This window comes from Garra rufa, chromosome 4, assembly GCF_049309525.1.
Source record: "Garra rufa chromosome 4, GarRuf1.0, whole genome shotgun sequence".
NCBI classification, from domain to species: domain Eukaryota; kingdom Metazoa; phylum Chordata; class Actinopteri; order Cypriniformes; family Cyprinidae; genus Garra; species Garra rufa.
Genome location: NC_133364.1, coordinates 3,641,681 through 3,667,843, shown reverse-complemented (window position 1 = coordinate 3,667,843; position 26,163 = coordinate 3,641,681). Strand labels below are relative to the sequence as shown.

General features: G+C 35.3%; 3 protein-coding genes across 3 annotated transcripts; all 3 read left to right on the top strand.

The window, feature by feature from the left end:
- The first annotated feature begins 11,689 nt into the window (after nucleotides 1-11,689).
- On the top strand, nucleotides 11,690-13,993 carry LOC141333629 (zinc-binding protein A33-like). The gene is made up of 6 exons (XM_073838686.1): nucleotides 11,690-12,216; nucleotides 12,294-12,389; nucleotides 12,469-12,699; nucleotides 12,841-12,863; nucleotides 12,950-13,065; nucleotides 13,214-13,993. The coding sequence occupies exons 1-6, from the start codon at nucleotides 11,821-11,823 to the stop codon at nucleotides 13,735-13,737; spliced, it is 1,386 nt and encodes a 461-aa protein (XP_073694787.1). The 5' UTR covers nucleotides 11,690-11,820; the 3' UTR covers nucleotides 13,738-13,993.
- A 301-nt stretch (nucleotides 13,994-14,294) lies between these two features.
- On the top strand, nucleotides 14,295-16,838 carry LOC141333429 (zinc-binding protein A33-like). The gene is made up of 7 exons (XM_073838428.1): nucleotides 14,295-14,370; nucleotides 14,487-14,896; nucleotides 14,977-15,072; nucleotides 15,227-15,457; nucleotides 15,595-15,617; nucleotides 15,705-15,820; nucleotides 16,286-16,838. Exons 1-7 carry the CDS (start codon nucleotides 14,295-14,297, stop codon nucleotides 16,807-16,809), a joined length of 1,476 nt encoding a protein of 491 aa, XP_073694529.1. The 3' UTR covers nucleotides 16,810-16,838.
- A 1,755-nt stretch (nucleotides 16,839-18,593) lies between these two features.
- On the top strand, nucleotides 18,594-20,830 carry LOC141333428 (zinc-binding protein A33-like). The gene is made up of 7 exons (XM_073838427.1): nucleotides 18,594-18,621; nucleotides 18,722-19,131; nucleotides 19,212-19,307; nucleotides 19,439-19,669; nucleotides 19,786-19,808; nucleotides 19,896-20,008; nucleotides 20,307-20,830. Exons 1-7 carry the CDS (start codon nucleotides 18,594-18,596, stop codon nucleotides 20,828-20,830), a joined length of 1,425 nt encoding a protein of 474 aa, XP_073694528.1.
- The last annotated feature ends 5,333 nt before the right edge of the window (nucleotides 20,831-26,163 follow it).

Genomic DNA, 26,163 nt, shown 5'->3' with positions numbered 1-26,163 from the left:
TTTGTCTTTTATGGCTCATATAATATGATATAGTGAGAATATAGAGGAAAAAAACCCTCAATTTTATTCATTATTATATATAAAATTATACACAACATTTTTACATTTGAAAACAAGAAGTCTAGAAAATTCTCTTAGATTTAAGAATTGTTAGATATTTTGGCTGGAAACAAGACAAAAAAATCGAAGTAAGAAAAGCATTTTTACAGTATAAGTGTCAGATTTGACAGCAAAAAGACACATGAAGCACCATTTGAAAGCAGACGTGTGTACAATTATACTAAAAGACTCTTCAGATTGCATTATTTTATGTATAATCATTTTTACTGTGTTCATTCATTTTAAATCAATTTTAAATCATCTTAAATGTTCTTAAATTCTCTGTTTTTATTGTTATGATTTTATTTATTTATTTATTTTAATTCCTTTTATGTGCAGCACTTTGAATCCATTGTGTATGAAATGTGCTATATAAGTAAACTTGCCTTGCCTTTATTTAAAAACTGTAAACAATCAGATGAAGGAAGGCATGGAGTAGATTGTGTGCAACAGGTTTTGAAACACAATTTTGATCATGTTAATCAGTTAGAGGCCTTAAAACTGGTATATCCAATATTATACAGGCTTCACAGGGTTAAAAGTTGGTGTCCAGATGGAACAACCCCTCCATACTGCATTTACAAACACACAGATGTTAATGTTTCACCAACATCATGTGAACACAAAGCCTGACATATTAGTTAGCCAATTAGACTCCAGCTGTAAAGGTTAAACTCAAACAGTTAAATCAGCCTAACCTCAACGAAAGGAAGCGCTAAACGAAACATCTGTAATAAAGCCATCAGTCCAGCTGGAAAATCCATCTGTGATGCTACCAAGAGAGAAGAATCCCTCATATACACACACATACGGCACATGAAGACAATCAGTTGAATGTGAAATATTAATAGAGGCAGTCAGGGACACCTGCAGAAACACGTCTCTCCTTCCTCCTCTCATTTCCTGTTCATGAATAATACACATCCATCTGCATCCCTCCATCTCTATATGTTTCTTCACTTCCCTTCTTTGCGAGGAAACCCCAGAGCGGACCAGGCCGCGTCACACCAACCTCTGATCTGAATACGGCCTCTGTTATTTACAACCGAGCCGTCCGTCCGTGGGCCCTCGGCTGCCTTTGAGCGCGTCTGATGAAACGAAATGAAATCTCCTATTCATGCCGCTACGTCAGACAGGACGTCTGCCGAATAATATAAAAACACTTTGGCTCTGAACGCATTCGCATGCATCGACACAAACTCACTTGCATCACTGCGCAAACATCAATGATGATGCACGCCTGTTTCTCATCATATTAGACACATCAAAAGTTTGTCTGAAGCATCATCTGACTGTCAGGATTCACTGATATTGAGGTCAAAAACAAATACGATTTTAGAAATGTAATCTTCATTCTTTTTCTGCATTGTGTTGGCATATGTTCACCAAAAACTTTTAGGAGTCTGTACTGTAACAACCTAATCTAAACGTTTCTTTGGTTTAATGTGGTTTTGGAAAACTTACCTGAACCTGAATTTAAAAAATGCTAATTACTACAGGGGTATTAAAAAAAAAAAACTCAGTTTTATGAAACACTTATGTCAGTGTTAGAAATCGAATCTTTCATACGTTTTTGAAAACCATTTCCAACAAAAGGTTCTAAAAAACGAATAAATAATAGGTTTTAATTTATTATTATTATTATTTTTTATTCTATTTTTAGGAATAAAAATATTCCTTTTTAACATCTGTAAATAATATAAATAATATAAATAATATAAAATATTAAAATATGAAACATTTTCATTTTATGTAAAACGTTTCATAAGTTTTTGAAAACCATTTCCAACAAGAGGTTCATTTAATGACTAAAAAAAGGAAAATATATATATTTTAATTTATTCTATTTAAAAAAAAAATATTTTAATGTAACATTTTTAAGAAATATTGCTTACTGCTTTACTTTTTGCTTTTTTCATGAATATGGGATATTTAAATATTTAAAAATATGTAAATGTTAGAAAGGAAGGAATAAAAATATTCCTTCATAGGGTTAACATCTGTAATTAAACAATACATAAATAATATAAAATATTAAAATATGGAAGTTTATATTTAATTTATGCTTGTTTAATTTTTTTATTTTACTTTAACACTTTTAAGAAAGATTGCTTAATGCTTTTGTTTTTGCTTTTCTTGTTTTTTTAAATGAATGTGTTATCTTTAAATATAAAAAAGTGGAAGAAATAAAAACATTCCTTCATAGACTAAGCAAAACATTTGTAACTGAACAATACATAAAAATATTAAATATTAAAATCATTTTAAAAGTAAAAGTAAAATGAAAAAATAAGTTGAATTTAAAAAAGTCAAAAAGTCTAGTTTTTTTAATGTTTTATATTTTATTTTTAATGTATTTTTGGGCTATTTTTTTTAAACACGTCCAAACAAAACAAGTCACACTGCTGATTTATTTCCAATGGCACACAGCTTACCCACAATGCATCACACACAGGACCAATTTCACTTCAGACTAACACAATAAGCCACTTGAGGCCATGTGTCTATTACGGCGGGTAAGTGATCTTAACCCAGTGACCTTGGAGAAATCACTGTAATGAATGGCTTAACAGCAGCAACACTCATAAAAGACCCTAATGTTCAATAAAAAGTAATAATAATCAGAATATAGTCGTATAATTCATTAGTCTACCTGTAGATTGCTCACGTTTGGCTATACATAACATGCGTGACAGTTTATCATAATTTCGTGACAACTTCAAATGCGACTAATCAAATCAGAAATTAGATTCTGAACTCTGTTTTGTAAAGTAAATTAATCTAGCGTCTCTCTCCTCTCCACCAATGCATGTCTTTCCTGCTCTCGCATGTATTTATGAGTCCGTGTTTGTCTTTTTGAGCTCAAAATCTCATTAATGTAGTACACGGTGGTTTCAGAGCTCAGAAACCGCAGGAACATGAGCTAATAGTTTTGCATAATTCAGCACAATGGTTGTAATGATAAATAAATTGCTTCATTTTCTCCCTGTCTGCCGTAATTTGCTTCTCATTGTAAACGTGTATGTGGTACCTGGTTGATCATCCGCCGTGTCGTTCTTACAAAGAGCGACTTAAGAAAACAAGTCAGAAAAAGCAGAGGAAATCTAATTAAACTCCAAACACACACACATTCACACACCCCTCTGATTCCTCTTGTTAAAAGTAAGGTGGATAATGAAAGGAAGGGTAAAACCTTTCACAACGATTTACGCCCAAATTCCCCCTCCAAACTTCGAATCTTTATTCAGCCAAAAAACAATCTGCGGGCCGTCGAGCGCGTCCATGTGATGCCAGATTCTGAATAATTGGGACTTTTGGAAAGAAGTGAGTGTGTGTCGTGATTGAAAAACCCCTCGAAGCGGTTCAAATATTAAAACCACGAGGCGGCTGTTGCTTTGCATATTTCACTGCGTGTGCTCACAAATCTGCTGTTTTCCACTGATCCAGAAAAACAGAGTTTAAAGCACTGTAGAAACACACACACAGAGCTGTGTTAAAGGACGTCCCATAATCAGCATCACTGACATGCTGTCCTTTCAACAGACAATCATTTTTACTCAACAAGCAAAAAGTGTGCCAGAGGGTAAAAAAGCAAAAAGGTGAAGCTCATATTTTTTTGTTCTAGCACTTGCAGGAATTATTTATTAAAAACTTGACTGTAAATCACTGTTTTGAGGAGCAACTTCTGCTCTAGATGGATGAACTTCTGCTGATGTAATTTGTGTTGCTCCATGTCAACTGTGTTTTACTGATAATTGCGTTATGCTCCCATGTGGTGTCTTGGCACCTATCATGTAAACCTTAACCTATAATCCATAATAACACTTCCTCCAGTGAAAAAGTGGTCTGATCTGAATCAGGAGAGAAATCTGCACAGATCAAGCATAGCTTACAAGCCAAAAACTGCTCCAAAATATACATACATATATATATATATATATATATATATATATATATATATATATATATATATATATATATATGTGTGTGGGTGGATTTCGATGTGAGAAACAACAGCACATTGACTTTTTCACCGAAGGAAGTGTTATTATGCATTATGGACTCACACAACGTTAATTGATGGACTGGAGTGGTGTGGATTACTATCAGCTGTTTGGACTCTGACGGCACCCATTTACTGCAGAGGAACCATTGGTGAGCAAGTGATGCAATGCTACATTTCTACAAATCTGATGAAGAAACAAACTCATCTACATCTTGGACAGCCTGAGGGGGTGTACATTTTTGGCAAAAATTAATTTTTTGGGTGATCTATTACTTTTACTACAGTGGCATGTGAAAGTTTGGGATCCCCTTGCAGAATCTGTGAATAATTTGAAGATCAGGATAAACTGTACTCTTTTTTTTTTCTGGGAAACATGTAAGACAGGCTGTGTGATGTCCACATCCTAATAAACCATGAACAAAAGTACACAAGGCAGAAAAAACATGCAACCCAGATGACATTAAACCCAATAAAACTTATAAAAATACATTATTATGGACTCATATTTTAGTTAATTTTGTCTCCTCAAGATGTTAACTGATGGACTGGAGTGGTGTGGATTATTGTGATGTTTTTTATCAGCTGTTTGGACTCTCATTCTGACGGCACCCATTCAACTGCAGAGGATCCACTGCTAAGCAAGTGATGCAATGCTACACTTCTCCAAATCTGATGAAGAAACATGAGTTTGTATTGGAATTTTGGCACAAATTCATCGCCAAATTACACAGAAGTCAACAGGAACAGGCTTTGTGACATCCACATCCTAATAAACCATGAGCAAAAGTACACAAGACAGAACAACATGCAACCCAGATGACATTAAACCCAATAAACGTATACAAATACAGTAAATTCTGGTGCCTAAAGCAAACTAGAAGCGCTGCTATACTGCTGAAACAGTAAAATGTTTCTGCACACAGAGGAGAGAGAGAGAGAGAGCTCTGGATGAGATCCTAATATCCCATTACTGAGCGGAGCAGCGCGCTTCCCCTGATCTCAGTATGAAATGTTATTAAACAGAGCTGGATTACACAGCAGACGGATGTAATCTCTAATCTAACCTCAGCGCTGCCCACATAATCCCCGGGATTACAGACAATAAAAACTTAAATCTCTTTAAACACTGCTTTAAACTTTGAGCACACTTCTCGGAGCTCGTTATGAATCGCATACATTATTAATCAGAATATATTAGCTCTTATAAATTTAAATAGTTAGATGCACACGGATTGTGCATTAATTTCCATGGCAACCCCGAGCCTGACATTCGAACTCAATAACATGATCTTTCCACCCAAATGAGTTATTTAACGAGGAGGAGGAGGATTTCATTTAATCCGGTTATATATTAGCAAAGTCAACATAAAGTTGCTCTTTTATTTCATTAAAGCCGTAAGAATATTACGGCTGGAGAATATAGTCTCTTCATTATCAGATTCAAATGAGATTATCAGAGATTCATCTCCGCTTTCGGAGACGCTAAACTTAGAAAGCTGCATGCAATTACATGCACACAGAAGCATTATTTATTTATTTTTGAATGCATTGATTGAGAAGTCTAGTTTCTTGTTCATTAGTCAAATGCAATCAAATGCAATTCTAGGGCCAAGCAAGTTCAGCCTTCAAGTTCACCTTCATCGTGGAATATACAATCATGTCAATCTGACCAACCACCAGCACGAGCCAAACCATTAACCCGCCCACTTCCTGTCTGCTAACCGCACATACATCACTGCTTATCACAATCGAACCGACAGATGTACAGCGAAGCCAGACCCGATCAATGAGTGCTTAGCGGACAAGCTTTCCCCGTCCTCTTTCTCTCATATATTACGAAAGGATGATTTGGATCCTGTCAAATCTATTAAGATGAATAAAGACACATTACTCATGACAGACAGAGGAGGATATTAACTAACACTTCTTACTCGCTTTCTAATCTCCTGAATAATAAAAGCATGTTACATCATGTGGGAAAGTGGATTATAAACACTCATCATTCTGTAATCGCTGCGTCTTCTAAACCGCAACATATTTGCTGAAAATAATCTGTGTTATATGATATTTCCCCTCCCAGTACTAATAAAACTGTAAACAGTTCTAGGTATGATGAAAGCTTGAGAAATACACAACAAAATCAAAATCAAAAATGAAAATGGAAAAGAATTGTCTGTGTGTATACAATGTGTGTTACATTAAATAACGTAAAAATGTATTTACATTATATTAAATTTTATAAACATATAAATTGGTTTATATATATATATATATAAATAATTCTTATTACAAAAATATATATATATTTTTTTACATATTTTTAAATTAAGTATTTCATATTTATATTTGTTTAATAAAATAGAAGTTATAGTACATTTGTATAATTAATTTTGTAATTAATACATTATATTACATTATATTCTAAAAAAATATTAGATACACACACATACATACAATTCTTATTACAATAACTAAAAAATAAATATTTTTAATATTTTTAAATTAAGTACTTCATATTTATATTAGTTCAATAAAAAAATTGTTATAGTAAATAATTTTTATAATTTATTTACATTATATTAAATAAAAACATTTTAAGTAATAATTAAATTTTTTTTTTAATATTTTTAAATTAAGTATTTTATATTTATTTTATTTCAATTAAATATAAATTATATTAAATATTTTTAGAATTTATTTACATTATATTCAATAAAATATTACATTTATTAGTCTAAAAATATAAAAAATTACAAAATTGTTATATATATATATATATAAAATAATACATCAAATTTTTATTACAGTAATTTAAAAATAAATATTTTTTTTACATATTTTTAAATTAATTATTAAATATTTATATTACTTGAATTAAATATAAGTTATATTAAATCATTTTTATAATTTATTTACATTATATTAAATTATATGAACATACACCAATTAAAAAAAAAAAATATTTGTACAAATTTTTAAATTGAGTATTTCATATTTATATTATTTCAATTAAATACAAGTTATATTAAATTATTTTTATAATTTATTTACATAATATTAAATAATTTAAACATAAAATATTACATTTATTAGTGTAAAGATATATATAAAATGTAGAGATTATACTGTTTTATATATCGATCTGTCTATCTATCTATCTATCTATCTATATATATATATATATATATATATAACAACATAAAACTTGTATATATATATTAATTTATAATATGAATAATAGGCTTTATTTTCTTTCTGCAAAATTTCATTCTTCTCTTTTGAGAGTGCAACTTGACCCAGCATTTCTTTAAGAGACTCAACCAATTTCTTAAACGACTTACCGAGAGTAAATAGGTTTGGGAGTTTTTAAATTGCTGGGTTTAAGATGAGAGATGAATTTGATCTACAGAGAGAATGAGTTGGGTCTACCGAGAGAAATATGAGACATTTGTGTAACTTTAATAAAGTTCCTATGGCCTGCTGCTCCGTGCTGCGCGCTGTAATTACTCGATGAGGCATTCCTGCTTTGCATCCCACCAGATCGTGTCTATATCTACCCACGCACGGGGAAACGGCCGCCGTCTGGTTACCTGAGCAACGAATTTCCACCGTCCCTCCATTCATCACCATGCACTGCAGTTTGATCCTCAAACACACACAGTTTACACAACCGTCTTCACACATTCAGGAACTCTCTGTTCTCATCTGTTCGCTGCTTGAACAGAGAAGGTAAATGTGTCCCTCTAAAGGCATTCTGGGAGCTTACTTTGACTCATTCAAGTCATTTCAGTCTAACATTGTTTTCCATTTGACTTGGAAAGTCTGAATTTCTAATTTGAAAAAAAATTGTACAGTAACATTCTCTTCTGCTCACTAAGCCTGCATTTATTTGCTTAAAAATACTGTAAAAATGTGTTAATATTTTTAGAATTTAAAATAAATGTTTTCAAACTGAATATATTATAAAAAGTAATTTATCCCTGTGACGCAAAACTGATTTTTCAGCATCATTGCTCTAGTCTTCAGTGTCACATGATCATTCAGAAAGCATACTAATATGCAGATCTGCTGCTCAAGAAACATTTCTCATTATTATTAATGTTGAAAACTGCTTGTTGAAAACGTTCTGCACCATTTAAGCATTAATATCATGCGGCTAGATAGGTGTGTTATTACGTTTCTAAACGATGAGTCTAACCATTTTCACTTAAAACGAGCCATATCTACAGAGACATGTATGGAGCCTTTTCACTTGTGCCCGTAAGCAATTTGCTTCAGAAAAACCTAAGAATCAAGTTGTTTTGCAGTTTGGTTTGGTGCCGCCGGTGGCAAAGAAATTGCTTAGAGCAGCTTTAAGTATAATTGCACGTGTACACATTTTTGCGTGTGTGTTTTTGTGTCCGTTCTGATGTTGAAATTCATCACTCTGTACCTGATTGTGTGCGTGTCTTCCGTCTCCAGACTGACAGCTCAACAGTACCAGCTGACTGCCGCAAATCGCACTGAGCTTGAGCTCAGGAACCCAATCTCCATGTGCTCCCTGAGATCCTGTTCCTTTCTCCATCCCACCAGCACAGAACATGGGTTTCTCTATATTGCCTGTGAAGAAAAAAAACTGTGTGAGACATTTCTAGGCACAAATTAATCTCCTGCACACAACCTACAAGCGTTTTTTTAAAGACAGGTAAGATTGCAGTGGTGAGCGAATCGGCTCAATTGCGCTGCTGTCATCTCCGTTTTTCTGAGTTGACGTTATACCTTTAAAAAGCAAGATTTTAGAGCTTTATATGCTGTCGAACACTGGCCGTCTCATGGTTTGCTCCTCAATCGTTGAAGCCAAATCTAAGAGGAAAACATTCCCGGTCTTATTCTGAATTCTTCATCAATGCATGTTATTCCTCACTCAGCTGCTGATGGATTTCATTGCTGTCTAGGAGAAACAGCTGAGACATTAAACAAATATTTCACACAAAATTTAAAATATGCTTAAAATGTAATCACCCTCAGGCTGTCCGAGACGTAGATGAGTTTGATTCTTCAACAGATTTGGAGAAATGAAGCATTCCATCACTTCCTCACCAACGGATCCTCTGCAGTGAATGGGTGCCGTCAGAATGAGAGTCCAAACAGCTGATAAAAACATTGCAACAATCCACACCACTCCAGTCCATCAGTTAATGTCTTAAGAAGCAAAAAGCTGTGTGTTTGTAAGAAACAAGTCCATCATTACATGGTTTTAACTAGTCCATAATCTATAATAATTCTTCTACCGGTGAAACAGTCCATCTCGCATTTTTATTTACAGCTTTTTTAACTTGTAAATGGTGCTTGATCTGTACAGATTTCTCTCCTGATTCAGACCAAACCATTTTTTTCACTGGAGAAAGCGTTATTATGGATAGAAAAGCTATTTGGACTCTCATGGCACCCATTCACTGCAGAGGATCCGTTGGTGAGCAAATCCGTTTGAAGAAACAAACTCATCTACATCTTGGATGGCCTCAGGGTGGGGATACTTTCATGCCTGGGTGAACTATTCCTTTAAAGAGTTTTCATCTGAGGTCTTGTTTTCCTGTGAGACACGACCAGAATTAGATATGAATGTGTGGCTGTTTTGAAGTATTCCATTACCCACAACAACCTGGACAGATGCACCTGCATATCAAGAGTCCTTTCAAGAAAACTTTGTGTCTTTGCCCTTGGCATTGACGCTCTGTTTGTCTATATATCCCACTGTTCGCAACAGAGATGAGACATCAGCTGAAAAGGTGACTGGCACTTTGTAAGCAGCTCTGGTCCATCTGGTGAAATTGTGCATTTAATCCAATTTCTGTGGAGGTCTGAATTCATGTGTGAAAGCTGAAATGAGATGCACCCATTACGCATCCACCGAGGTTCGCCACTACAAACGTGGAGGGCATGCAAAGAAGGCTTTTGACATGGTATAATTAATTCATGGGACAGATTATTCATATACTATCAAAGATAAAATTTCAGATAAAACATTTTGGGTAGCTTTCCAAAGGGCCACAGAATACTACTTACACAGACAGCAAGTGCTTTGTCATCAAAATGAAATACTGTTATACCAAAGGATTAGTATTGTTAGCCATTATTTACTCATCCTCATGTCATCTCAAGCCTATTTGCTGTACTTTTTTACTATTAAACAAAAACTTTTTATGCAACTCTTGGAACCACATGACAGTGAGTAAAGTAAATAAAGAAATCTTTCCACAAAAAGTGTTCTTTAGAGAATCCAAAATGTTTCTTCAAAACGGCTTTGCTGCAATAACCCTCTTTTTTAACCTTTACTTTGAAGAGTGAAGATCTTGGACTATTCGTTTAACAGATAAGGATCAAGGTGAAAAACCACATTCCACATTTACCATAAAGCATCCAAGAGCAGTTTACCTTTGACTGAAAGCTCTTGCAGTGCTGGAGTTTGGGCCGAGGTTTTGCCAATTCTGATGTAAGGACTGTTTGAGAGAGAGACTGAGTGTAAGAGAGGTGGAAAACTGACATTGACAATATTGGTGAACAAACAAATTGCGCCAGCATTGCAGAGGATTTGATGCAGCGTCGCGTCCCACATGGATGGAGCACCGCAGACAGTACAGGAGAGCCCTGGGAGATGAGCACACATATCAGACTGCCGACAGAAACACCTGGGCCCCTCAAATATCACAGCTCTTGCATCCTATCTGTCTTTCTAGCTGTCACTGACTCTTGCCTATGCAATATATCTCTTTACATCTCTCATTTTTTCTGTTTATTAGAAGAAAATCTGACATAATAAATGAAATTACGCTGTTATTTACTCACCCTTGTCACTCCAAACCTGTGTGCTGTTCTTTTTTCCCTGAGGAAAACAATAGGAGACATTTTTGCATGGTTATTTTACATGCCACAACAAATCATAGTCTCCCAAGATCCACATATGACTTCTTTTTTGACTGAACTAACCTTATAAGCATATGACAGTGTAGAGACAGCAGCTGCAGGACCCCACTGTGATTAATAAGTGCCACACAATGAACTGATCTTGGAGTAGCTGTAGGACTCTTAGGCACCATATGCTGGAGAAAAACAGGCTAATGAAATAAAAGGAAACACAAACATGAACGCACAGAGCATTTAGCCACAGTGAACTTCGTTTGGCACACCAGCAAGGAAGTGCCGTTGTTTGGGAACCACTTGTGGGTTTTTGATTGTCTTTAAAAGAAAATCAAATGTGAAATGATGTGAAATGCCCTGCAATGTCCTCAGGTCAAATTACATGGATGCATACTGCCATCTAGTGGCTCTAGTGAATTTATTCAATTCGGTTTTGTTTCCGTCCAGTTTGTGGTCACTGCAGACCCTGTTGACTTAAAATAATAGCTCTATCATTATTTATTCACTCCTAGGACGCTTGCCTAGTTGGACATTAATGAATTTAAGGAAGACTTTATGCTGAACAGGTTAAAGTGTCCCATGAGGCTATTATTGGCTATAATGTCATACAGTATTCTGGAGGGAGGAGTTGTTTACCAAAGCTTCTAGTGAAATGAAAGGGTGGGGTGTGGGGGAAAGATAAAGTAGGTTTTGCAATATCTCCAACAGAAGTTCTAAGTACAATTTAATGGGTTTCAGAAGTAGAGCTACTGCCTGTTTCTGTACAATCGCTGTCATTTTACTGATCAAGTTTTTTTTATTGGGAACTAACCTTAGTCATGGCAGACTCTTTGGCCTTCCTGGAAGAGGATATGACATGTCTCATCTGTTGTGATATCTTCACCGATCCGGTCACTCTGAAATGTAGCCACAGTTTGTGTGAAGAATGTCTCCAGCATTTATGGACGACTCGGGATGTGCCGCAGTGTCCGGTCTGTCAGAAGGAATGCTCTCAAGATGAGCCCACCAAGAGCCTGGCGTTCAGATCGCTCTGTGAGTCCTACAGGAACAGAAAAGCCACAGCTGTTTCTGGAGAAATTTGTCCAGAACATAAAGAGATGCTCAAACTCTTCTGCTTTGTGGACCAGCAGCCCATCTGTGTGGTTTGTTACACCTCAAAGAAGCATGAAAATCACAAGTGTTCTCCTGTCGACGAGGCTGCCGGGCTTTTAAAGGTACAAGGAGTTTGGAGTCTGATCTGACTGACTTTTGGCATCTTCAAGCTCATTAAAAATGTATCATGTGATTCTAGGAGGATCTTAAGACACAAATGGACAGACTGCAGGAGACCCTCGCTGACCTCAAGAAAGTCCATGAGAACTGTGTGAAACAGGCTGATCTCAGCCAGGTAAGTGATTAATGTTTTATTAAGTAGTGAAGATTTTCTTCAAGTTGACAAAGTGTTAAATCTTTTTAAACCATTTCAGGAATGCACCAGTATGACAGAAAACCAAATTAAGAAGGAATTTGAGAAGCTCCATCAGTTTCTTAGAGACGAGGAGGAGAAACACATCAGATCCTTGCTTAAAGAAATAGGACCTCAAGATCAAAAACTCAAGGCTAGGATAGAACAGTTGTCCAAACAGATATCAAATCTGTCTGAGAGGATGGCAACCGTCTGGCAGGATATAGAAGCTGAAAACATCACATTTCTCCAGGTATAGATCAAATACTTACATAATACCCATGAAGCCAGGGACCAAAGTCCTTTAGAGAACTGTAACCTGAAGCAAACATGACTGATAATCAATGTTTATGATGTTTGCTCAAGCACAATTGCTTTTTTATTTCCCATTCAGAATTACAGTAAAACATTAAAAAGGTGAGTCTTTCCCAATTAGCATTTGGTTACAGCTGCAACCCCATTTTACCCAGTTAACACCAAATTTCTAATTGTTTATATGACAGACTCAAACGCCCATCAGTACCAAACACAACCCCTGAACTACAGCAATATCGGCATTATCCCATTCAGACAGTGATCTTCACCACCTGGGCCAGAATGCAGAACCTTGTGGAACAGCGTAAGTAATAGCATTGACTTAGACATCTGCTTAGATTGTATGCTGTAATAACAGCATACATATTTTGAAAGACATGACAGTAAGTATTTATGGAAACTCATACACACGTGTAGTAGTCCATTGGTTCATCAGTCATCTGTGTTCACAGCTCCTGTGACTCTGGATCCAGACACAGCCTGCAATAAACTCCTGGTGTCAGAGGATTGCACCAGTATTAAGTTTGCACAAACAAAACTACATGTGTCTGATAACCCAAAGAGACTGCAGGAGGGGGTGCTGGCCTCACAGGGCTTCAGCTCAGGTGTGCACTGCTGGGACGTAGAAGTAGGTGATAACAACAACTGGACACTGGGAGTGATGGGGGGGAAAGTGAAACGCAACAAACTTTGCAAAATGGATCCGAAGAATCATTTTTGGTGTTTTCGTAATGTAGATGGCAAATACAAGAAAGGTAATAAACCTGTTCAAGATATTAATGATGATAAGGGGTTAAGTATCATCAGAGTGCAGCTGGACTTTGATGAAGAAGAGCTGAGATTCTTCGACCCTTTCAGAAACACTACTTTGTGCACCTACACTGGTGGATTTCAGGAGAAGGTGTTCCCATATTTCTGTACAAAAAATGTGGACATACCACTGAGTCTTTTCCCAGCAAATAAACAAACCATCTAAGCCAAAAGTAACATTTTTTTGAATGCGATAGATAGCCATTAGCGCATGTTATGTTTTGTGCATTTGTACATTTTCCGTTTAATGAAATGAACACCTTAAATTTAGTATGGTGTCCAAATACTTTTTTTGAGGCCACTTTAAGTCAGGCTGTGTGTTTATTTAATCATGCAATGTTTCAGTATAAATGATGACGCATAAAAGGGAGATTTCTGTGATTATCAATGTAAAAAACAATAAAGAATATTTGGTGTACAAATGTGATATTACTGAATTTCAAGTGAAATGCGGTGGTGATGTCACCTTTGCCAGCTGAGTGGTCCAATGGGCTCAACCTCAACCTGATGGCATTTCCTCCATTCCGGCAATACAAACGATGGCACTGAATTCTAAAATTATGAGAGTGTACATTCAAACAAATGAAGCATACAAGTTAGTTACAAGCTAACTAGTAGTTGCTAATCCCTAAATATAAAATTGATGCTCTAATTTAAGTAGGACTTAATGCTGAGCAGGTGCAGCCACTATGTGATGAATTCCTGGTTGTTGTTCATAGTAATATGACATCATGGAGGGAGGAGTTGATAAATCTACGTAAATGCAAGTTAGGTAAAAGAAATGAAAGGGTTGGGTGTGGTAAGGAAAGGCAAAGCAGGTTTCACAGTATCTGCAGGAAGTAAATGTACTGAGTTTTAGAAGTAAAGCAGCTATTGCTATTTCTACAATTTCAGCTGAAATTTCTATTAGCTGAGGTCTGACTTCAGTCATGGCAGACTCTTTGGCCTTCCTGGAAGAGGATTTGACATGTATCATCTGTTGTGATATCTTCACTGATCCGGTCACTCTGAAATGTAGCCACAGTTTATGTGAGGAGTGTCTCCAGCGTTTCTGGACGACTCAGGACGTGCCGCAGTGTCCGGTCTGTCGCAAGGAATGCTCTCACGACGAACCCACCAAGAGTCTGGCGTTCAGATCTCTCTGTGAGTCTTTCAAGAACAGAAAACCCACAGCTGTTTCAGGAGATGTTTGTCCAGAACATAAAGAGATGCTCAAACTCTTCTGTTTTGAGGACAGACAACCAATCTGTGTGGTTTGTCACACCTCAAAGAAGCATGAAAATCACAAGTGCTCTCCTGTCGACGAGGCTGCTGGGCATTTAAAGGTACGAGGAGTTTGGAGTCTGATCTGACTAACCTTTGGCATCTTCAAGTTCAATATTAAGAGTTTATCATGTGATTCTAGGAGGATCTCAAGACACAAATGGACAGACTGCAGGAGACCGTCGCTGACCTCAAGAAAGCCCATGAGAGCTGTGTCAAACAGGCTGAGCTCATTAAGGTAAGTGGTTATGGCATGCTCAAGTCCTCCTGGAAAGTTTGTATTTATGAATTAGTAAGTCCTCAATCATTCCAACACGACTTGAATGCACTGTTAGTGTTGTAATCTGTAGCAAACTTTTACACTGTTAATAGAAAGGCTTGAACCATTTCAGGAATGCACCAGTATGGATGAAAACCAGATAAAGGAGGAATTTGAGAAGCTCCATGAATTTCTTATAAATGAGGAGGAAAAACACATCAAATCCTTGCATAAAGAAATGAAATTTCAAGATGACAAACTCAAGACCACAATGAAGGAGTTGTCCACACAGATATCAGATCTGTCTGAGAATATGGTAGCTGTCTGGCAGGATATAGAAGCTGAAAACCTCACCTTTCTCCAGGTACAGATCAAATACTCAAACATGATACTAGGGACCATAGTCAATCAGAGAGCTGTAATCTGATGCAAATGAGTCTGATATTCATGATGTTTGCTCAACCACATGACTGAGGACTAATTGCCTTGTTTCTCATTCAGAATTACAGCGATACTTTAGAAAGGTGAGTCTTTCCCAATTAGCATTTGGTTACAGCTGCAACCCCACTTTACTCTTTGTACTCCAAATATCTTACTGTTTATGTGCACAGACTCCAACATCCATCAGTACTAAACACAAGCCCTGAACTAAAAGAATATCAACACTATTGCATTCAGACAATAATCTTTACCACTTGGGCCAGAATGCAGAACCTTGTGGAACAGCGTAAGTAATACTAATAAAAATACTATAAAATAAGGTTTTTTCCCCCTTTTTTGTCCTATTGGACCAAGCTACTGGTCACCATCGACTTTCATTGTCTGAAACAGGAAGAAAAAAAAAAAAAAACAGAAAAGAGACTTGGAAAAACATGATGGAGAGCAAATAACACATTAAAATTACAAACACATATTCTAATACTGGTAGTAGTTCACTGGTATTGACTGATGATTGGTTGGTCTGTGTTTTTTAAACATGTTAAAATATGCTTTAAAAAAGCTATTTAAAAACCTGAAGTATGTATGTAAAGTTGCAGTAGGTGGATCTTCATTTGATATTAGGAATTTGAAATGTCCTATTTGGCAGTGTTGATGTGCATATTCTGATCCCAGCGATTATTGAAAATAAAGATGTGACTTTATAATGCTGACTGATAAAAGGCTCTATAGTTCACAGTCATCTGTGTTTCAGCTCCTGTGACTCTGGACCCAGACACAGCCTCCAGTAAACTGCAGGTGTCAGAGGATTGCACCAGTGTTCAGTACAAAAAAAGGAAAAGGTATGTGTCTGATAACCCAAAGAGGCTGTATGTGGGAGTGCTGGCCTCACAGGGCTTCAGCTCAGGTGTGCACTGCTGGGACGTCGAGGTAAGAAACAACGACCACTGGACGCTGGGAGTGGTGGGGGAAACGGTGAAACGCAAAAGACTATACAAAATGGATCCAAAAAGTCGTTTTTGGTGTTTCCGTTACGTGAATGGCACATACAAAGAAGGAAATAATCCTATCAGCTATATTGATAGCAATGAGAGGCCAAATATCATCCGACTGCAGCTGGACTTTGATGAAGGAGAGCTGAGATTTATCGACCCTTTCAGAAACAAAATTTTATGCACCTACACGGGTGGATTTCCAGAGAGAATGTTCCCATATTTCTGTACTGGAGATGTGGGCACACCACTTCATGCTTTTGCAGGAAATAAAGAAGACTTATAAAAAAAAAACACATGTTGTGTTTTGTGCATGTGCCAAGATAATACTAAAATGCAATGAACTTCATACACTGTATATCAAGCTATGTTATTATTTAATCATGTATGTGTTTTAGTATAAATGATGATGTATTTATGTAAAAAGCAATAAAGACTGATTTGCTGTACAAATGTGATATTACCGAAGTGAAATGCAGTGTGGTGACATCACCTCTGGCATCTGATTGGTCCAGGGAAATGGGCTCAACCTCAACTTGGCAGCATTTCCTCCTTGTAGCAATTATCCTTTCATTCCATGGCTGAAAACAAAACAAAAAATAGCTGTGACATGTAAACTCAGAGCCAGAACTTAGATGATAAAAGCAGAATTGTGAGGAAAAAATAAGAATTGAGACATAAAAAGTCACAATTACCTATTTATTTTTTCATCCCAATGCGGAAAACGAGCTTCCATAGAAATCTGGGCCCGTATTCATAAAAAATCTTAGTGCAAAGAGTTGCTCCTAGTGACAAAAGTCTAAGAAAATTCTTAGAAATCTGAGTGTTTCCTCTTAAAATTAAAGAAAAGATCCCAGTAAAGAAAAAAGTCATTCAGAAAGCATCTTAACCCTTAACTTTTAAGAGGCTTAAGAGTTTTCTTTAGCAGTGGAGAAAATTGACAAAACATGAATTTTTTGCAAACAATGCATGACAGTGAGTTAATAAGATGCTACATATGAGATTGTGCAGGGATAATTTTTGTGAGCGATTTCTGACACAGTACAGAAATGCCATAGCGCAAAAAACGGAAGTACATTACATTAACATATTTGGCAGCTGGAAACAATGCAGCTATGCAGCAGTGATGATCTGGGTCTGTTTACAACTTTCTATAAGCAAAGAGATCACACAAACCATTACAGCACTTTCACAATGTGGTCTGCTGAAAACACACCAAAACACAATCACAATAACAGAAACAAAATAATTTTATACAACTTAGATATATTCTCCTACTCTGTGGTCACTACTACCCTGCTGACATTAAAATGCTAGTTCAGAGATGAATACTATAATATATTGGTGTATTACAATACTGAACTTAGTTTAAATGTATGTAATCAGTGTTACAGTGTTGTCATTACACATCATTCCTTGTGCTTCCCAGATTTCTAAGATAAAACTGTACATTTTCAGAATAATGTATAAATATTTATATACTGTTCCTGATTTTTCTTAGTCTAAATCAAGGGTCACCAAACTTGATCCTGGAGGGCCGGTGTCCTGCAGAGTTTAGCTCCAACTTGCCTCAACACAGCTGCCTGGAAGTTTCAAGTATACCTATTAAGACCTTGATTAGCTGGTTCAGGTGTGTTTGATTAGGGTTGGAGCTAAACTCTGTAGGGACACCGGCCCTCCAGGACCGAGTGTGGGGACCCCTGGTCTAAATAATGTGAATACTTATTATTTACATATACTAAACTATTTGCTATATTTCCGATTATTATGACAGTGAGGTAATAAACCTTACTTCTAATGACAAATTAGATGGAAGTTTTTCATTTAAAAAAAAAAAGAATTGTTAATGAGAGTGTATATCCAACCAAACATTCAGTCAACCGAATTAAGTAAACAAGTCAGTTACAAACTAGTTCCTAATCCCAAATGGAAAACGCTGGTCCCAAACTTAATGCTGAGCAGGTGCAGCCACACTATGTGATAATTTCCTGGTTGCTATTCATTGTAATTTGACCTCATGGAGGGAGGAGTTGACAAACCTTCTATGTAAATGAAAGTCAACTAAAAGAAATGAAAGGGTTGGGTGTGGTGGGGAAATGTAAAGCAGGTTTCACAGTATCTGCAGTAAATACTGACTTTTAGAAGTAAAGCAGCTATTGCTATTTCTACAATTTTCGCTGAAACTTCTATTGGCTGAGGTCTGACTTCAGTCATGGCAGACTCTTTGTCCTGTATGGAAGAGGATTTGACATGTATCATCTGTTGTGATATCTTCACCGATCCGGTCACTCTGAAATGTAGCCACAGTTTATGTGAAGAGTGTCTCCAGCGTTTCTGGACGACTCAGGACGTGCCGCAGTGTCCGGTCTGTCGCAAGGAATGCTCTCACGATGAGCCCACCAAGAGTCTGGCGTTCAGATCTCTCTGTGAGTCCTTCAAGAAGAGAAAACCCACTGCTGTTTCAGATGATGTTTGTCCAGAACATAAAGAAAAGTTCAAACTCTTTTGCTTTGTGGACAAACAGCCCATCTGTGTGGTTTGTTACACCTCAAAGAAGCATGAAAATCACAAGTGTTCTCCTGTCGACGAGGCTGCTGGGCATTTAAAGGTACAAGGAGTTTGGAGTCTGATCTGACTTACTTTTGGCATCTTCAAGCTCAATATTAAGAGTTTATCATGTGATTCTAGGAGGATCTCAAGACACAAATGGACAGACTGCAGGAGACCGTCGCTAACCTCAAGAAAGCCCATGAGAGCTGTGCCAAACAGGTTGAGCTCATTAAGGTAAGTAGTTATGGCATGTTCAACTCCTCCTAGGAAGTTCATATTTACAAATTAGGAACATGACTTGAATGCACTATTTTAATCAGCAGTGAACTTTTACATTGTTAACAGAAAGGCTTTAACTATTTCAGGAATGCACCAGTATGGATGAACAACAGATAAAGGAGGAATTTGAGAAGCTCCATCAGTTTCTTAGAGACGAGGAAGAGAAACACATCAGATCCTTGCATAAAGAAAAGGAACCTCAAGACAAGAAAGTCAAGGTCAGAATGGAGGAGCTATCCAAACAGATATCAGCTCTATCTGAGAGCGTGGCAGCCGTCCGGCAGGATATAGAAGCTGAAAACCTCAAATTTCTCCAGGTACAGATCAAATACCGAGAGCTGTAATCTGGTGCAACTGTGTCTGATAATCAATGTTCATGATGTTTGCATAACCACATTACTGAGCACTAATTGTTTTCTTATTTCCCATTCAGAATTACAGCAATATATTAAAAAGGTGAGCCTTTCCCAATTAGCATTTGGTTACAGCTGAAATCCTATTTTACCCAGCGAACACCAAATATCTTACTGTTTATCTACACAGACTCCAACATTCAATTATGCCAAACATAAGCCCTGAACTACAGAAATACCAGCACTATCCCATTCAGACAGTGATCTTCACCTCCTGGGCCAAAATGCAGAACCTTTTGAAACGTAAGTAATGATGCCTTTAGATTGTGTACATAATCTATTTACGCAAATGTTTTTTACTGGTAGTACACTGATACTGACTGATGACTGGTTGGCGTTTTGACGTCATGCTAGCTTCCTTGGCTATTTCCATGATGTGTTACAAGTTGAAAACCTATATAAGGTGTATGTCATTTGTCATTTTTAACAAATGAAATTTCTATTCAGCATGTATATACATGAAATAAACCCAGCAATTACTGAAATTAAATGTGACTTTTACCCCAAGTAAGGTTCACTGATGAAAGGCTCTGTGTTTTAGCTTCTGTGACTCTGGACCCAGACACAGCCTCCAGTAAACTGCAAGTGTCAGATGACTGCACCAGTGTTCAGTATGTAAAAAAGGAAACGTACATGTTTGATAACCCAGAGAGAATGTATGTGGGAGTGCTGGCCTCACAGGGCTTCAGCTCAGGTGTGCACTGCTGGGACGTAGAGGTGGGTAATAACAACAACTGGACACTGGGAGTGGTGGATGAAACGGTGAACCGCAAAAAACATTACACAATGTACCCGAAGAAACATTTTTGGTGTTTTCATTACATGAACATTACATACAAGCAAGGAAATAATCCTGTCAGCTGTATTGAATACAGTGAGAGGCCACATATAATCCGACTGCAACTGGACTTTGATGAAGGAGAGCTGAGATTCACTGACCCCCTCAGAAATAAAAGTTTGTGCACCTACTCGGGTGGATTTCCAGAGAGGGTGTTCCCATATTTCTGTACTGGGGATGTGTTCAGGCCACTTAAAATTTTCCCCTCAACTAATCAAAAATTGTAAACCACAATTTTAGTTTCATGCATGTGCCAAGATAACAATCAAATGCAATGGGTGCAATGCAGTGAGTGTCTGAATACTTTTTAGAGGACACTATATATAAACCTTTGTGATTATTTAATCATGTAATGTTTGGGTAAATGATCAAATAAACATTAATAAATCAAGCACTTCCCATTTTTAATGCAAGTCCCGTTAGATCATTTTACTGGTTTGCATGTGAAATTGGGCTTTTATGGAGGAGTGAAAGCGCACCTCTAGAAAGAGGGTGGAATCGGGAGCAATTATAATAATAATTAAAGCTGCAAGCAGCATTTAGCGGGGTTCGAGCATTTAAGGCCTTTTTTGGTTTCTATGCTGTTAGGGTGTAGGCCAACCTGAAATAAGTTACATATGATTTGAAGATCTAGTGTTTGAGTGAATATATGAGCATTTTTTATTGTAGCAATTTGAGGCCATTTAATATAGAATTTTCATATTTTGGACACCTTTTTAACTGTTATAGCGCCATCTATGGTCCGATCTTCATGAAACTTTGCATGTTTGTTAAGAGTCATCTGATACATGTTTTCGCCAATTTTTGTAAAGTTTTGAGTTTTTGTTTAATTTTTATAGGCTTTTGGGTATATATTACCACACCCCTTTTCTAAATTACCCTGTTATAGCCAACCAAAGGACAAAATTCAACATTTTTTGATAATTATTGCTCTAGAGAGTCCAGGGAATATTACAGCAGTGGTTTGATCGAGATCGGGCGAAAAACCAAGGACTAGTTCGCAAAAGTAGGTTTTTAACATATTTGTGAATAATTAATGAACGATTTGATTGACAGCAATGCTTCTTGAGGCAAAGTTTCAAAAATAATAATAATAAAAATCCTAACAATTACAATAGGGTTTCAGCACTTCGTGCTTGGACCCCTAATAATAATCTCAATTATTGCATTTTCATTATCGTTTAAAGCTGAAATCGAAACTGAATTTTGATTAATTGCACAGCCCTAATGGATGTGGTAAAACATTAAAAATAATGCTAATTTTAATGTGATTATCCATGTAAAAAGCAATAAAGACTAAATGGTGTACCAATGTGATATTATTGAATTGCAAGTGAAATGCAGTGTGGTGACGTCACCTCCGCCAGATGATTGTAGGGTGGTGTTGATGTTTCGGTGGAATTCCTCCTCATTGTATTGTGGAGGATGACACATACCTGCAAAACCTGCTCTGGTTAAACTCTTTTGGGCCATGAATATAAGTAAACCATGAGCTGTCAGAAATATGCCTACCTGAGGGTGTATGTCAGTATAATCAGCTTCACATTCTCCATGGCCTGCAGATACTTTGTGCAGCTTATTTATCCAGTGACTCTATGGACATGCAAAAAATCTGTTACATAATGTAGTAACGTTGCTCAATTTATCTAATAGGTTTCACCTAATAAACAGACACTAGTGAATGAAATCGTTTGCCTGAGGAGGCAACCTATCAACCACAGCAGTTTTCCTTCCTGTCAGTCAATTATTTGACCTAATATTTACAATACTTAAACACTGTCATTGGATGAAAATTGAAAAGATAACTCCAGAAAACTTCCTACAGACATTTCTAAATGCACATTTTATACCTCCTTTTTATTGTATATGTTTAACTCTCCGAAACACCATGATATAATTAATTAACCGTCAGGTACAAATGACTCACCTCAGAAAGCGCGCCAGTCTCCTGTCATTAGTACGCGTGCGCAAAAAAATATTTTCACAAACTTTCATAAATAAATTGATATTTGAATTATCCTAAAAAACGATTAAGGATAGAATGAAAAGAAATAAAACTGAGTAAAACACTTAACTAGAAGGTAAATTATTAAAGTATTTAACTAGAATTTCTGTAGTTTCAAGTCCATGATCAGTTTCGTGTCACATGATCAGAATCCACAGTAATACATTTTTTATATTTATGACTTTTAATTACTGTATTTCTACCAACAGTGTCATCATAAAATACAGTTTGTGCAAACAGGTTATTGGTTTAAAAGGAAAACAAAAAAGTTTTGCTTTTTTAATATATATATATCAGTACACTCTTGGCTGACAGACACACAACATATGATGAACATCAACACACACGTCAATCATATCAATAGGAAACACACGGAACAGACACAAATGTGCTTGAACTTCCCTTTTGTACAGTTTCTCGTGATGTAAACTCTTCTGTGACCCAGTATTCAGGCATTATTTACACTACAGCGACTTGTTAAGGCAACTTTCACGATCCATGCAGCAGCGGTAGGAACCGGAAGTGTGCGTCAGTTTTTAAAGGTTAACGAAGAATCCAGCGCTTCTCCTCTTTTATTAACATGCAATGTGTTTTTTTTTTTTTTTTTTTGGTGAGCAAAGACTAGTGAAAAGACAAATAACGGACCACGTTTAAAAACGGAAGGTGTTAAAAAGTCATATTTAAACATGCAAAATGCAAAAAAATACATCAACATTATCCAAATAAAAAATGTAAATCTCATTAAAATACATCTAGGACACATATCATCTTGATAACAAAAAGAGAGAAAAAAAAATTATACTGCACCTGAAGAAAATTTCATCACACTGCAAAAAAAAAAAAAAATAATAATAATAATAAAAATGCTTTTCTTAATTAGAGTTTTTTTGTCTTGTTTCCAGCCAAAATATCTCAAAATTCTTAAATCAAGCAGGATTTTCTAGACGAGTAAAACATATTTTCTTGTTTTTAGGAGAAAAAAAACAGCCAATGGAGTAAGAAAAATAATCTTGTTTTCTGTTTGAAATGATTTTTTTGAATTTTGAATGTCTGATTTTTTTCTTACCCCACTGGCAGATTATTTTGCTTGTTTCAAGCAAAAACGCACTTAATTTTGACTTTTTTTTACTCATCTAGAAAATCCTTCTTGATTTAAGAATTTGTAGATATTTTGGCTGGAAACAAGACAAAAAATTTTTAAGAAAAGCATGTGTGCAGTGCACCATAATGCATCTTGACAAATTTACTCTATTACATGATTTTCTTAATGCAAAATATAATTTCTTCTTTTTATTTTTATTTTCTTTTTAAGTTCACTGTTGAAATTTACAGAAGCTTGTTTCCTTTGGGATAAAAAAAGTAACTGTGACTTCAGAATTGCGAGAAAAAATAAATAAATTTTGAATTAAGAGATATAAATGCAGAATTGCAAGATATAAACTCAGAATTGCAATATAAATGCAGAATAGATATGAACAGAATGTGAAATATAATCACAGAATTGTGAGATATAAACACAAAATTGCATGATATAAACACAGAATTGTGATTTTCGCAAAAATTCATTATAAACTCACAATTGTGAGACATTAATGCAGAATTGTGAGATATAAACTCAAAATTTTGAGAAGAAAAATCCCAACTGTGAAAGATAATCTCACAATTTTAAGAAGAAACGTCAAAATTGTAAGTCACAATTACCTTTTTATTTTTTTTATCCTGTGGCAGAAGCAAGTTTCAATAATATCCTGACCACAAGTGAGATTGTCCCTAACAACGTACTCTTCAAATCCATCAGACACTTACCAAACGTCACAGAAAACATCTTAAAAATCCTAAATAAAATCTCTCAGTTTCAGAATATCCCTCAGTTTTCTTTTCTATTGGTCCATTAAAGCGTAAATCCAGCGCGTCTTCCCTTTTCAGGAAAGCAAGATCATCTTGTCAGTTATTCCAGGTAGTAAAAGTTTAAATGTTTCGATGTGTTTCCTTTACCAAACAACTAATTTGGTCCTTTTGTTTCTAATTATTGTGATATAGCACAAATCCTCTTCCTCGGGCATAAGTGAGGATGATTGTGCAGTAATGTCCTGAGTGAAGAGGCCGTATATGTGTGTGTTTGTGTAGAGGTGATGTGTGTCACATGGTCACTCGCAGGCTAGTTTGCTGTCGAAGCTGGACAGGCCGATAGCAAAGGCCTGCAGGGCACACATGGGGTAGTTATAGTCCAGAGTGAAGATGTCCTCCGCCACACGACCAAACTGCATCACGATGTAGTCAGCTGAAAACACACCAACACACAATCACAACAACAGAGAAAACAGAAAAACAAACCTTAAATGTAAATGAAGAGAGCTATATATGATGACATTGATTTGATTTATTATTAAAAAAAAACACTGTACAAGACAAAAATCATCTTTTGTTTTGATATGCATTCTATTTTTTTAATTTAATTTGGTAGCAAGTGCCTTAAAAATATTCAAATATTTTTTTAAATAATTAAATACAGAGAACATTTTTTTCTTCTTCTTTTTAACCTAATTTGGTAGCACATTCTTCAAAAATTACATCTATTTTTAAAATTATTTATTTAAATAATAAAAAATGTAAAATTGCAATAACGTCAATAATTTTCATTTAGTTTAACGTGATGTATCAAAATAATTAAAACTAAAACTGAAATAAAAATGTATATAAACATATTATAAAATAAAATAAAAAATGTAATAAAAATTACTAAAACAACTTTACATTTACTAACGTTTTATCTAAAATTTAAATTAGAATTAAGAATATAAAATAAATAGGCAACATTTTTATATATAGTTTAATGTCATGTATTAAAATAAAAATAATACAAACTAAAAAAAAATAATAATAATAATAAAAATAACTAAAACAACTAAAATTACTAATCCTTCAACTAAAATTAAAATCTCATGATCATATAGCACAATGTACTGTACTATAATAATAACTAAAACTAAAACTGAAATAAAAATATATAAAAACTATTTAGACACTAAAAAATAAAATAAAAATTAATACAAATGACATTTAGTTTGACTTAATGTACTAAAATAACTAAAACTTAAACTAAAATTAAAATTAAAACTGAAATGAAATGTAATAAAAACTATATAGAGGATAAAAAAATAAAATAAAAATAATACAAATGATTAAAACAACTTTAAAATGACTAAAACTTAAATTTAAAAGAAAACAATATCCAAATAAAAAGGCAACATTTCTCATTATCATTTAGCGCAATGTGATGTACTATAATAACTAAAACTGAAATAAAATTTAATAAAAACTATATCGACAATAAAAAATAAAATAAAATAATACAAATGACTGTGTACAAATGAAAATGACTAATACTTTAACTAAAATGAAAACCAAAACAGACAATACACAAATAAAAAGGCAACATTTCTCATTTTCATTTAGTTTGTCTTAATGTACTAAAATAACTAAAACTTAAACAAAAATTAAAACTAAAATAAAATGTAATAAAAAACTATACAGAAGATAAAAAATAATAAAACT

Coding starts and splice junctions, on each gene's coding strand:
- LOC141333629 (XM_073838686.1), top strand. CDS start 11,821: ATGGCAGACTCTTTGGCCTTCCTGGAAGAGGATATGACATGTCTCATC. Junction 12,390..12,468: donor AACAGGCTGATCTCAGCCAG/GTAAGTGATTAA, acceptor AAACCATTTCAG/GAATGCACCAGTATGACAGA. Junction 12,700..12,840: donor AAAACATCACATTTCTCCAG/GTATAGATCAAA, acceptor TTTCCCATTCAG/AATTACAGTAAAACATTAAA.
- LOC141333429 (XM_073838428.1), top strand. CDS start 14,295: ATGACATCATGGAGGGAGGAGTTGATAAATCTACGTAAATGCAAGTTA. Junction 14,897..14,976: donor AGGCTGCTGGGCATTTAAAG/GTACGAGGAGTT, acceptor ATGTGATTCTAG/GAGGATCTCAAGACACAAAT. Junction 15,618..15,704: donor TACAGCGATACTTTAGAAAG/GTGAGTCTTTCC, acceptor TTATGTGCACAG/ACTCCAACATCCATCAGTAC.
- LOC141333428 (XM_073838427.1), top strand. CDS start 18,594: ATGAAAGGGTTGGGTGTGGTGGGGAAAT. Junction 19,308..19,438: donor AACAGGTTGAGCTCATTAAG/GTAAGTAGTTAT, acceptor TAACTATTTCAG/GAATGCACCAGTATGGATGA. Junction 19,670..19,785: donor AAAACCTCAAATTTCTCCAG/GTACAGATCAAA, acceptor TTTCCCATTCAG/AATTACAGCAATATATTAAA.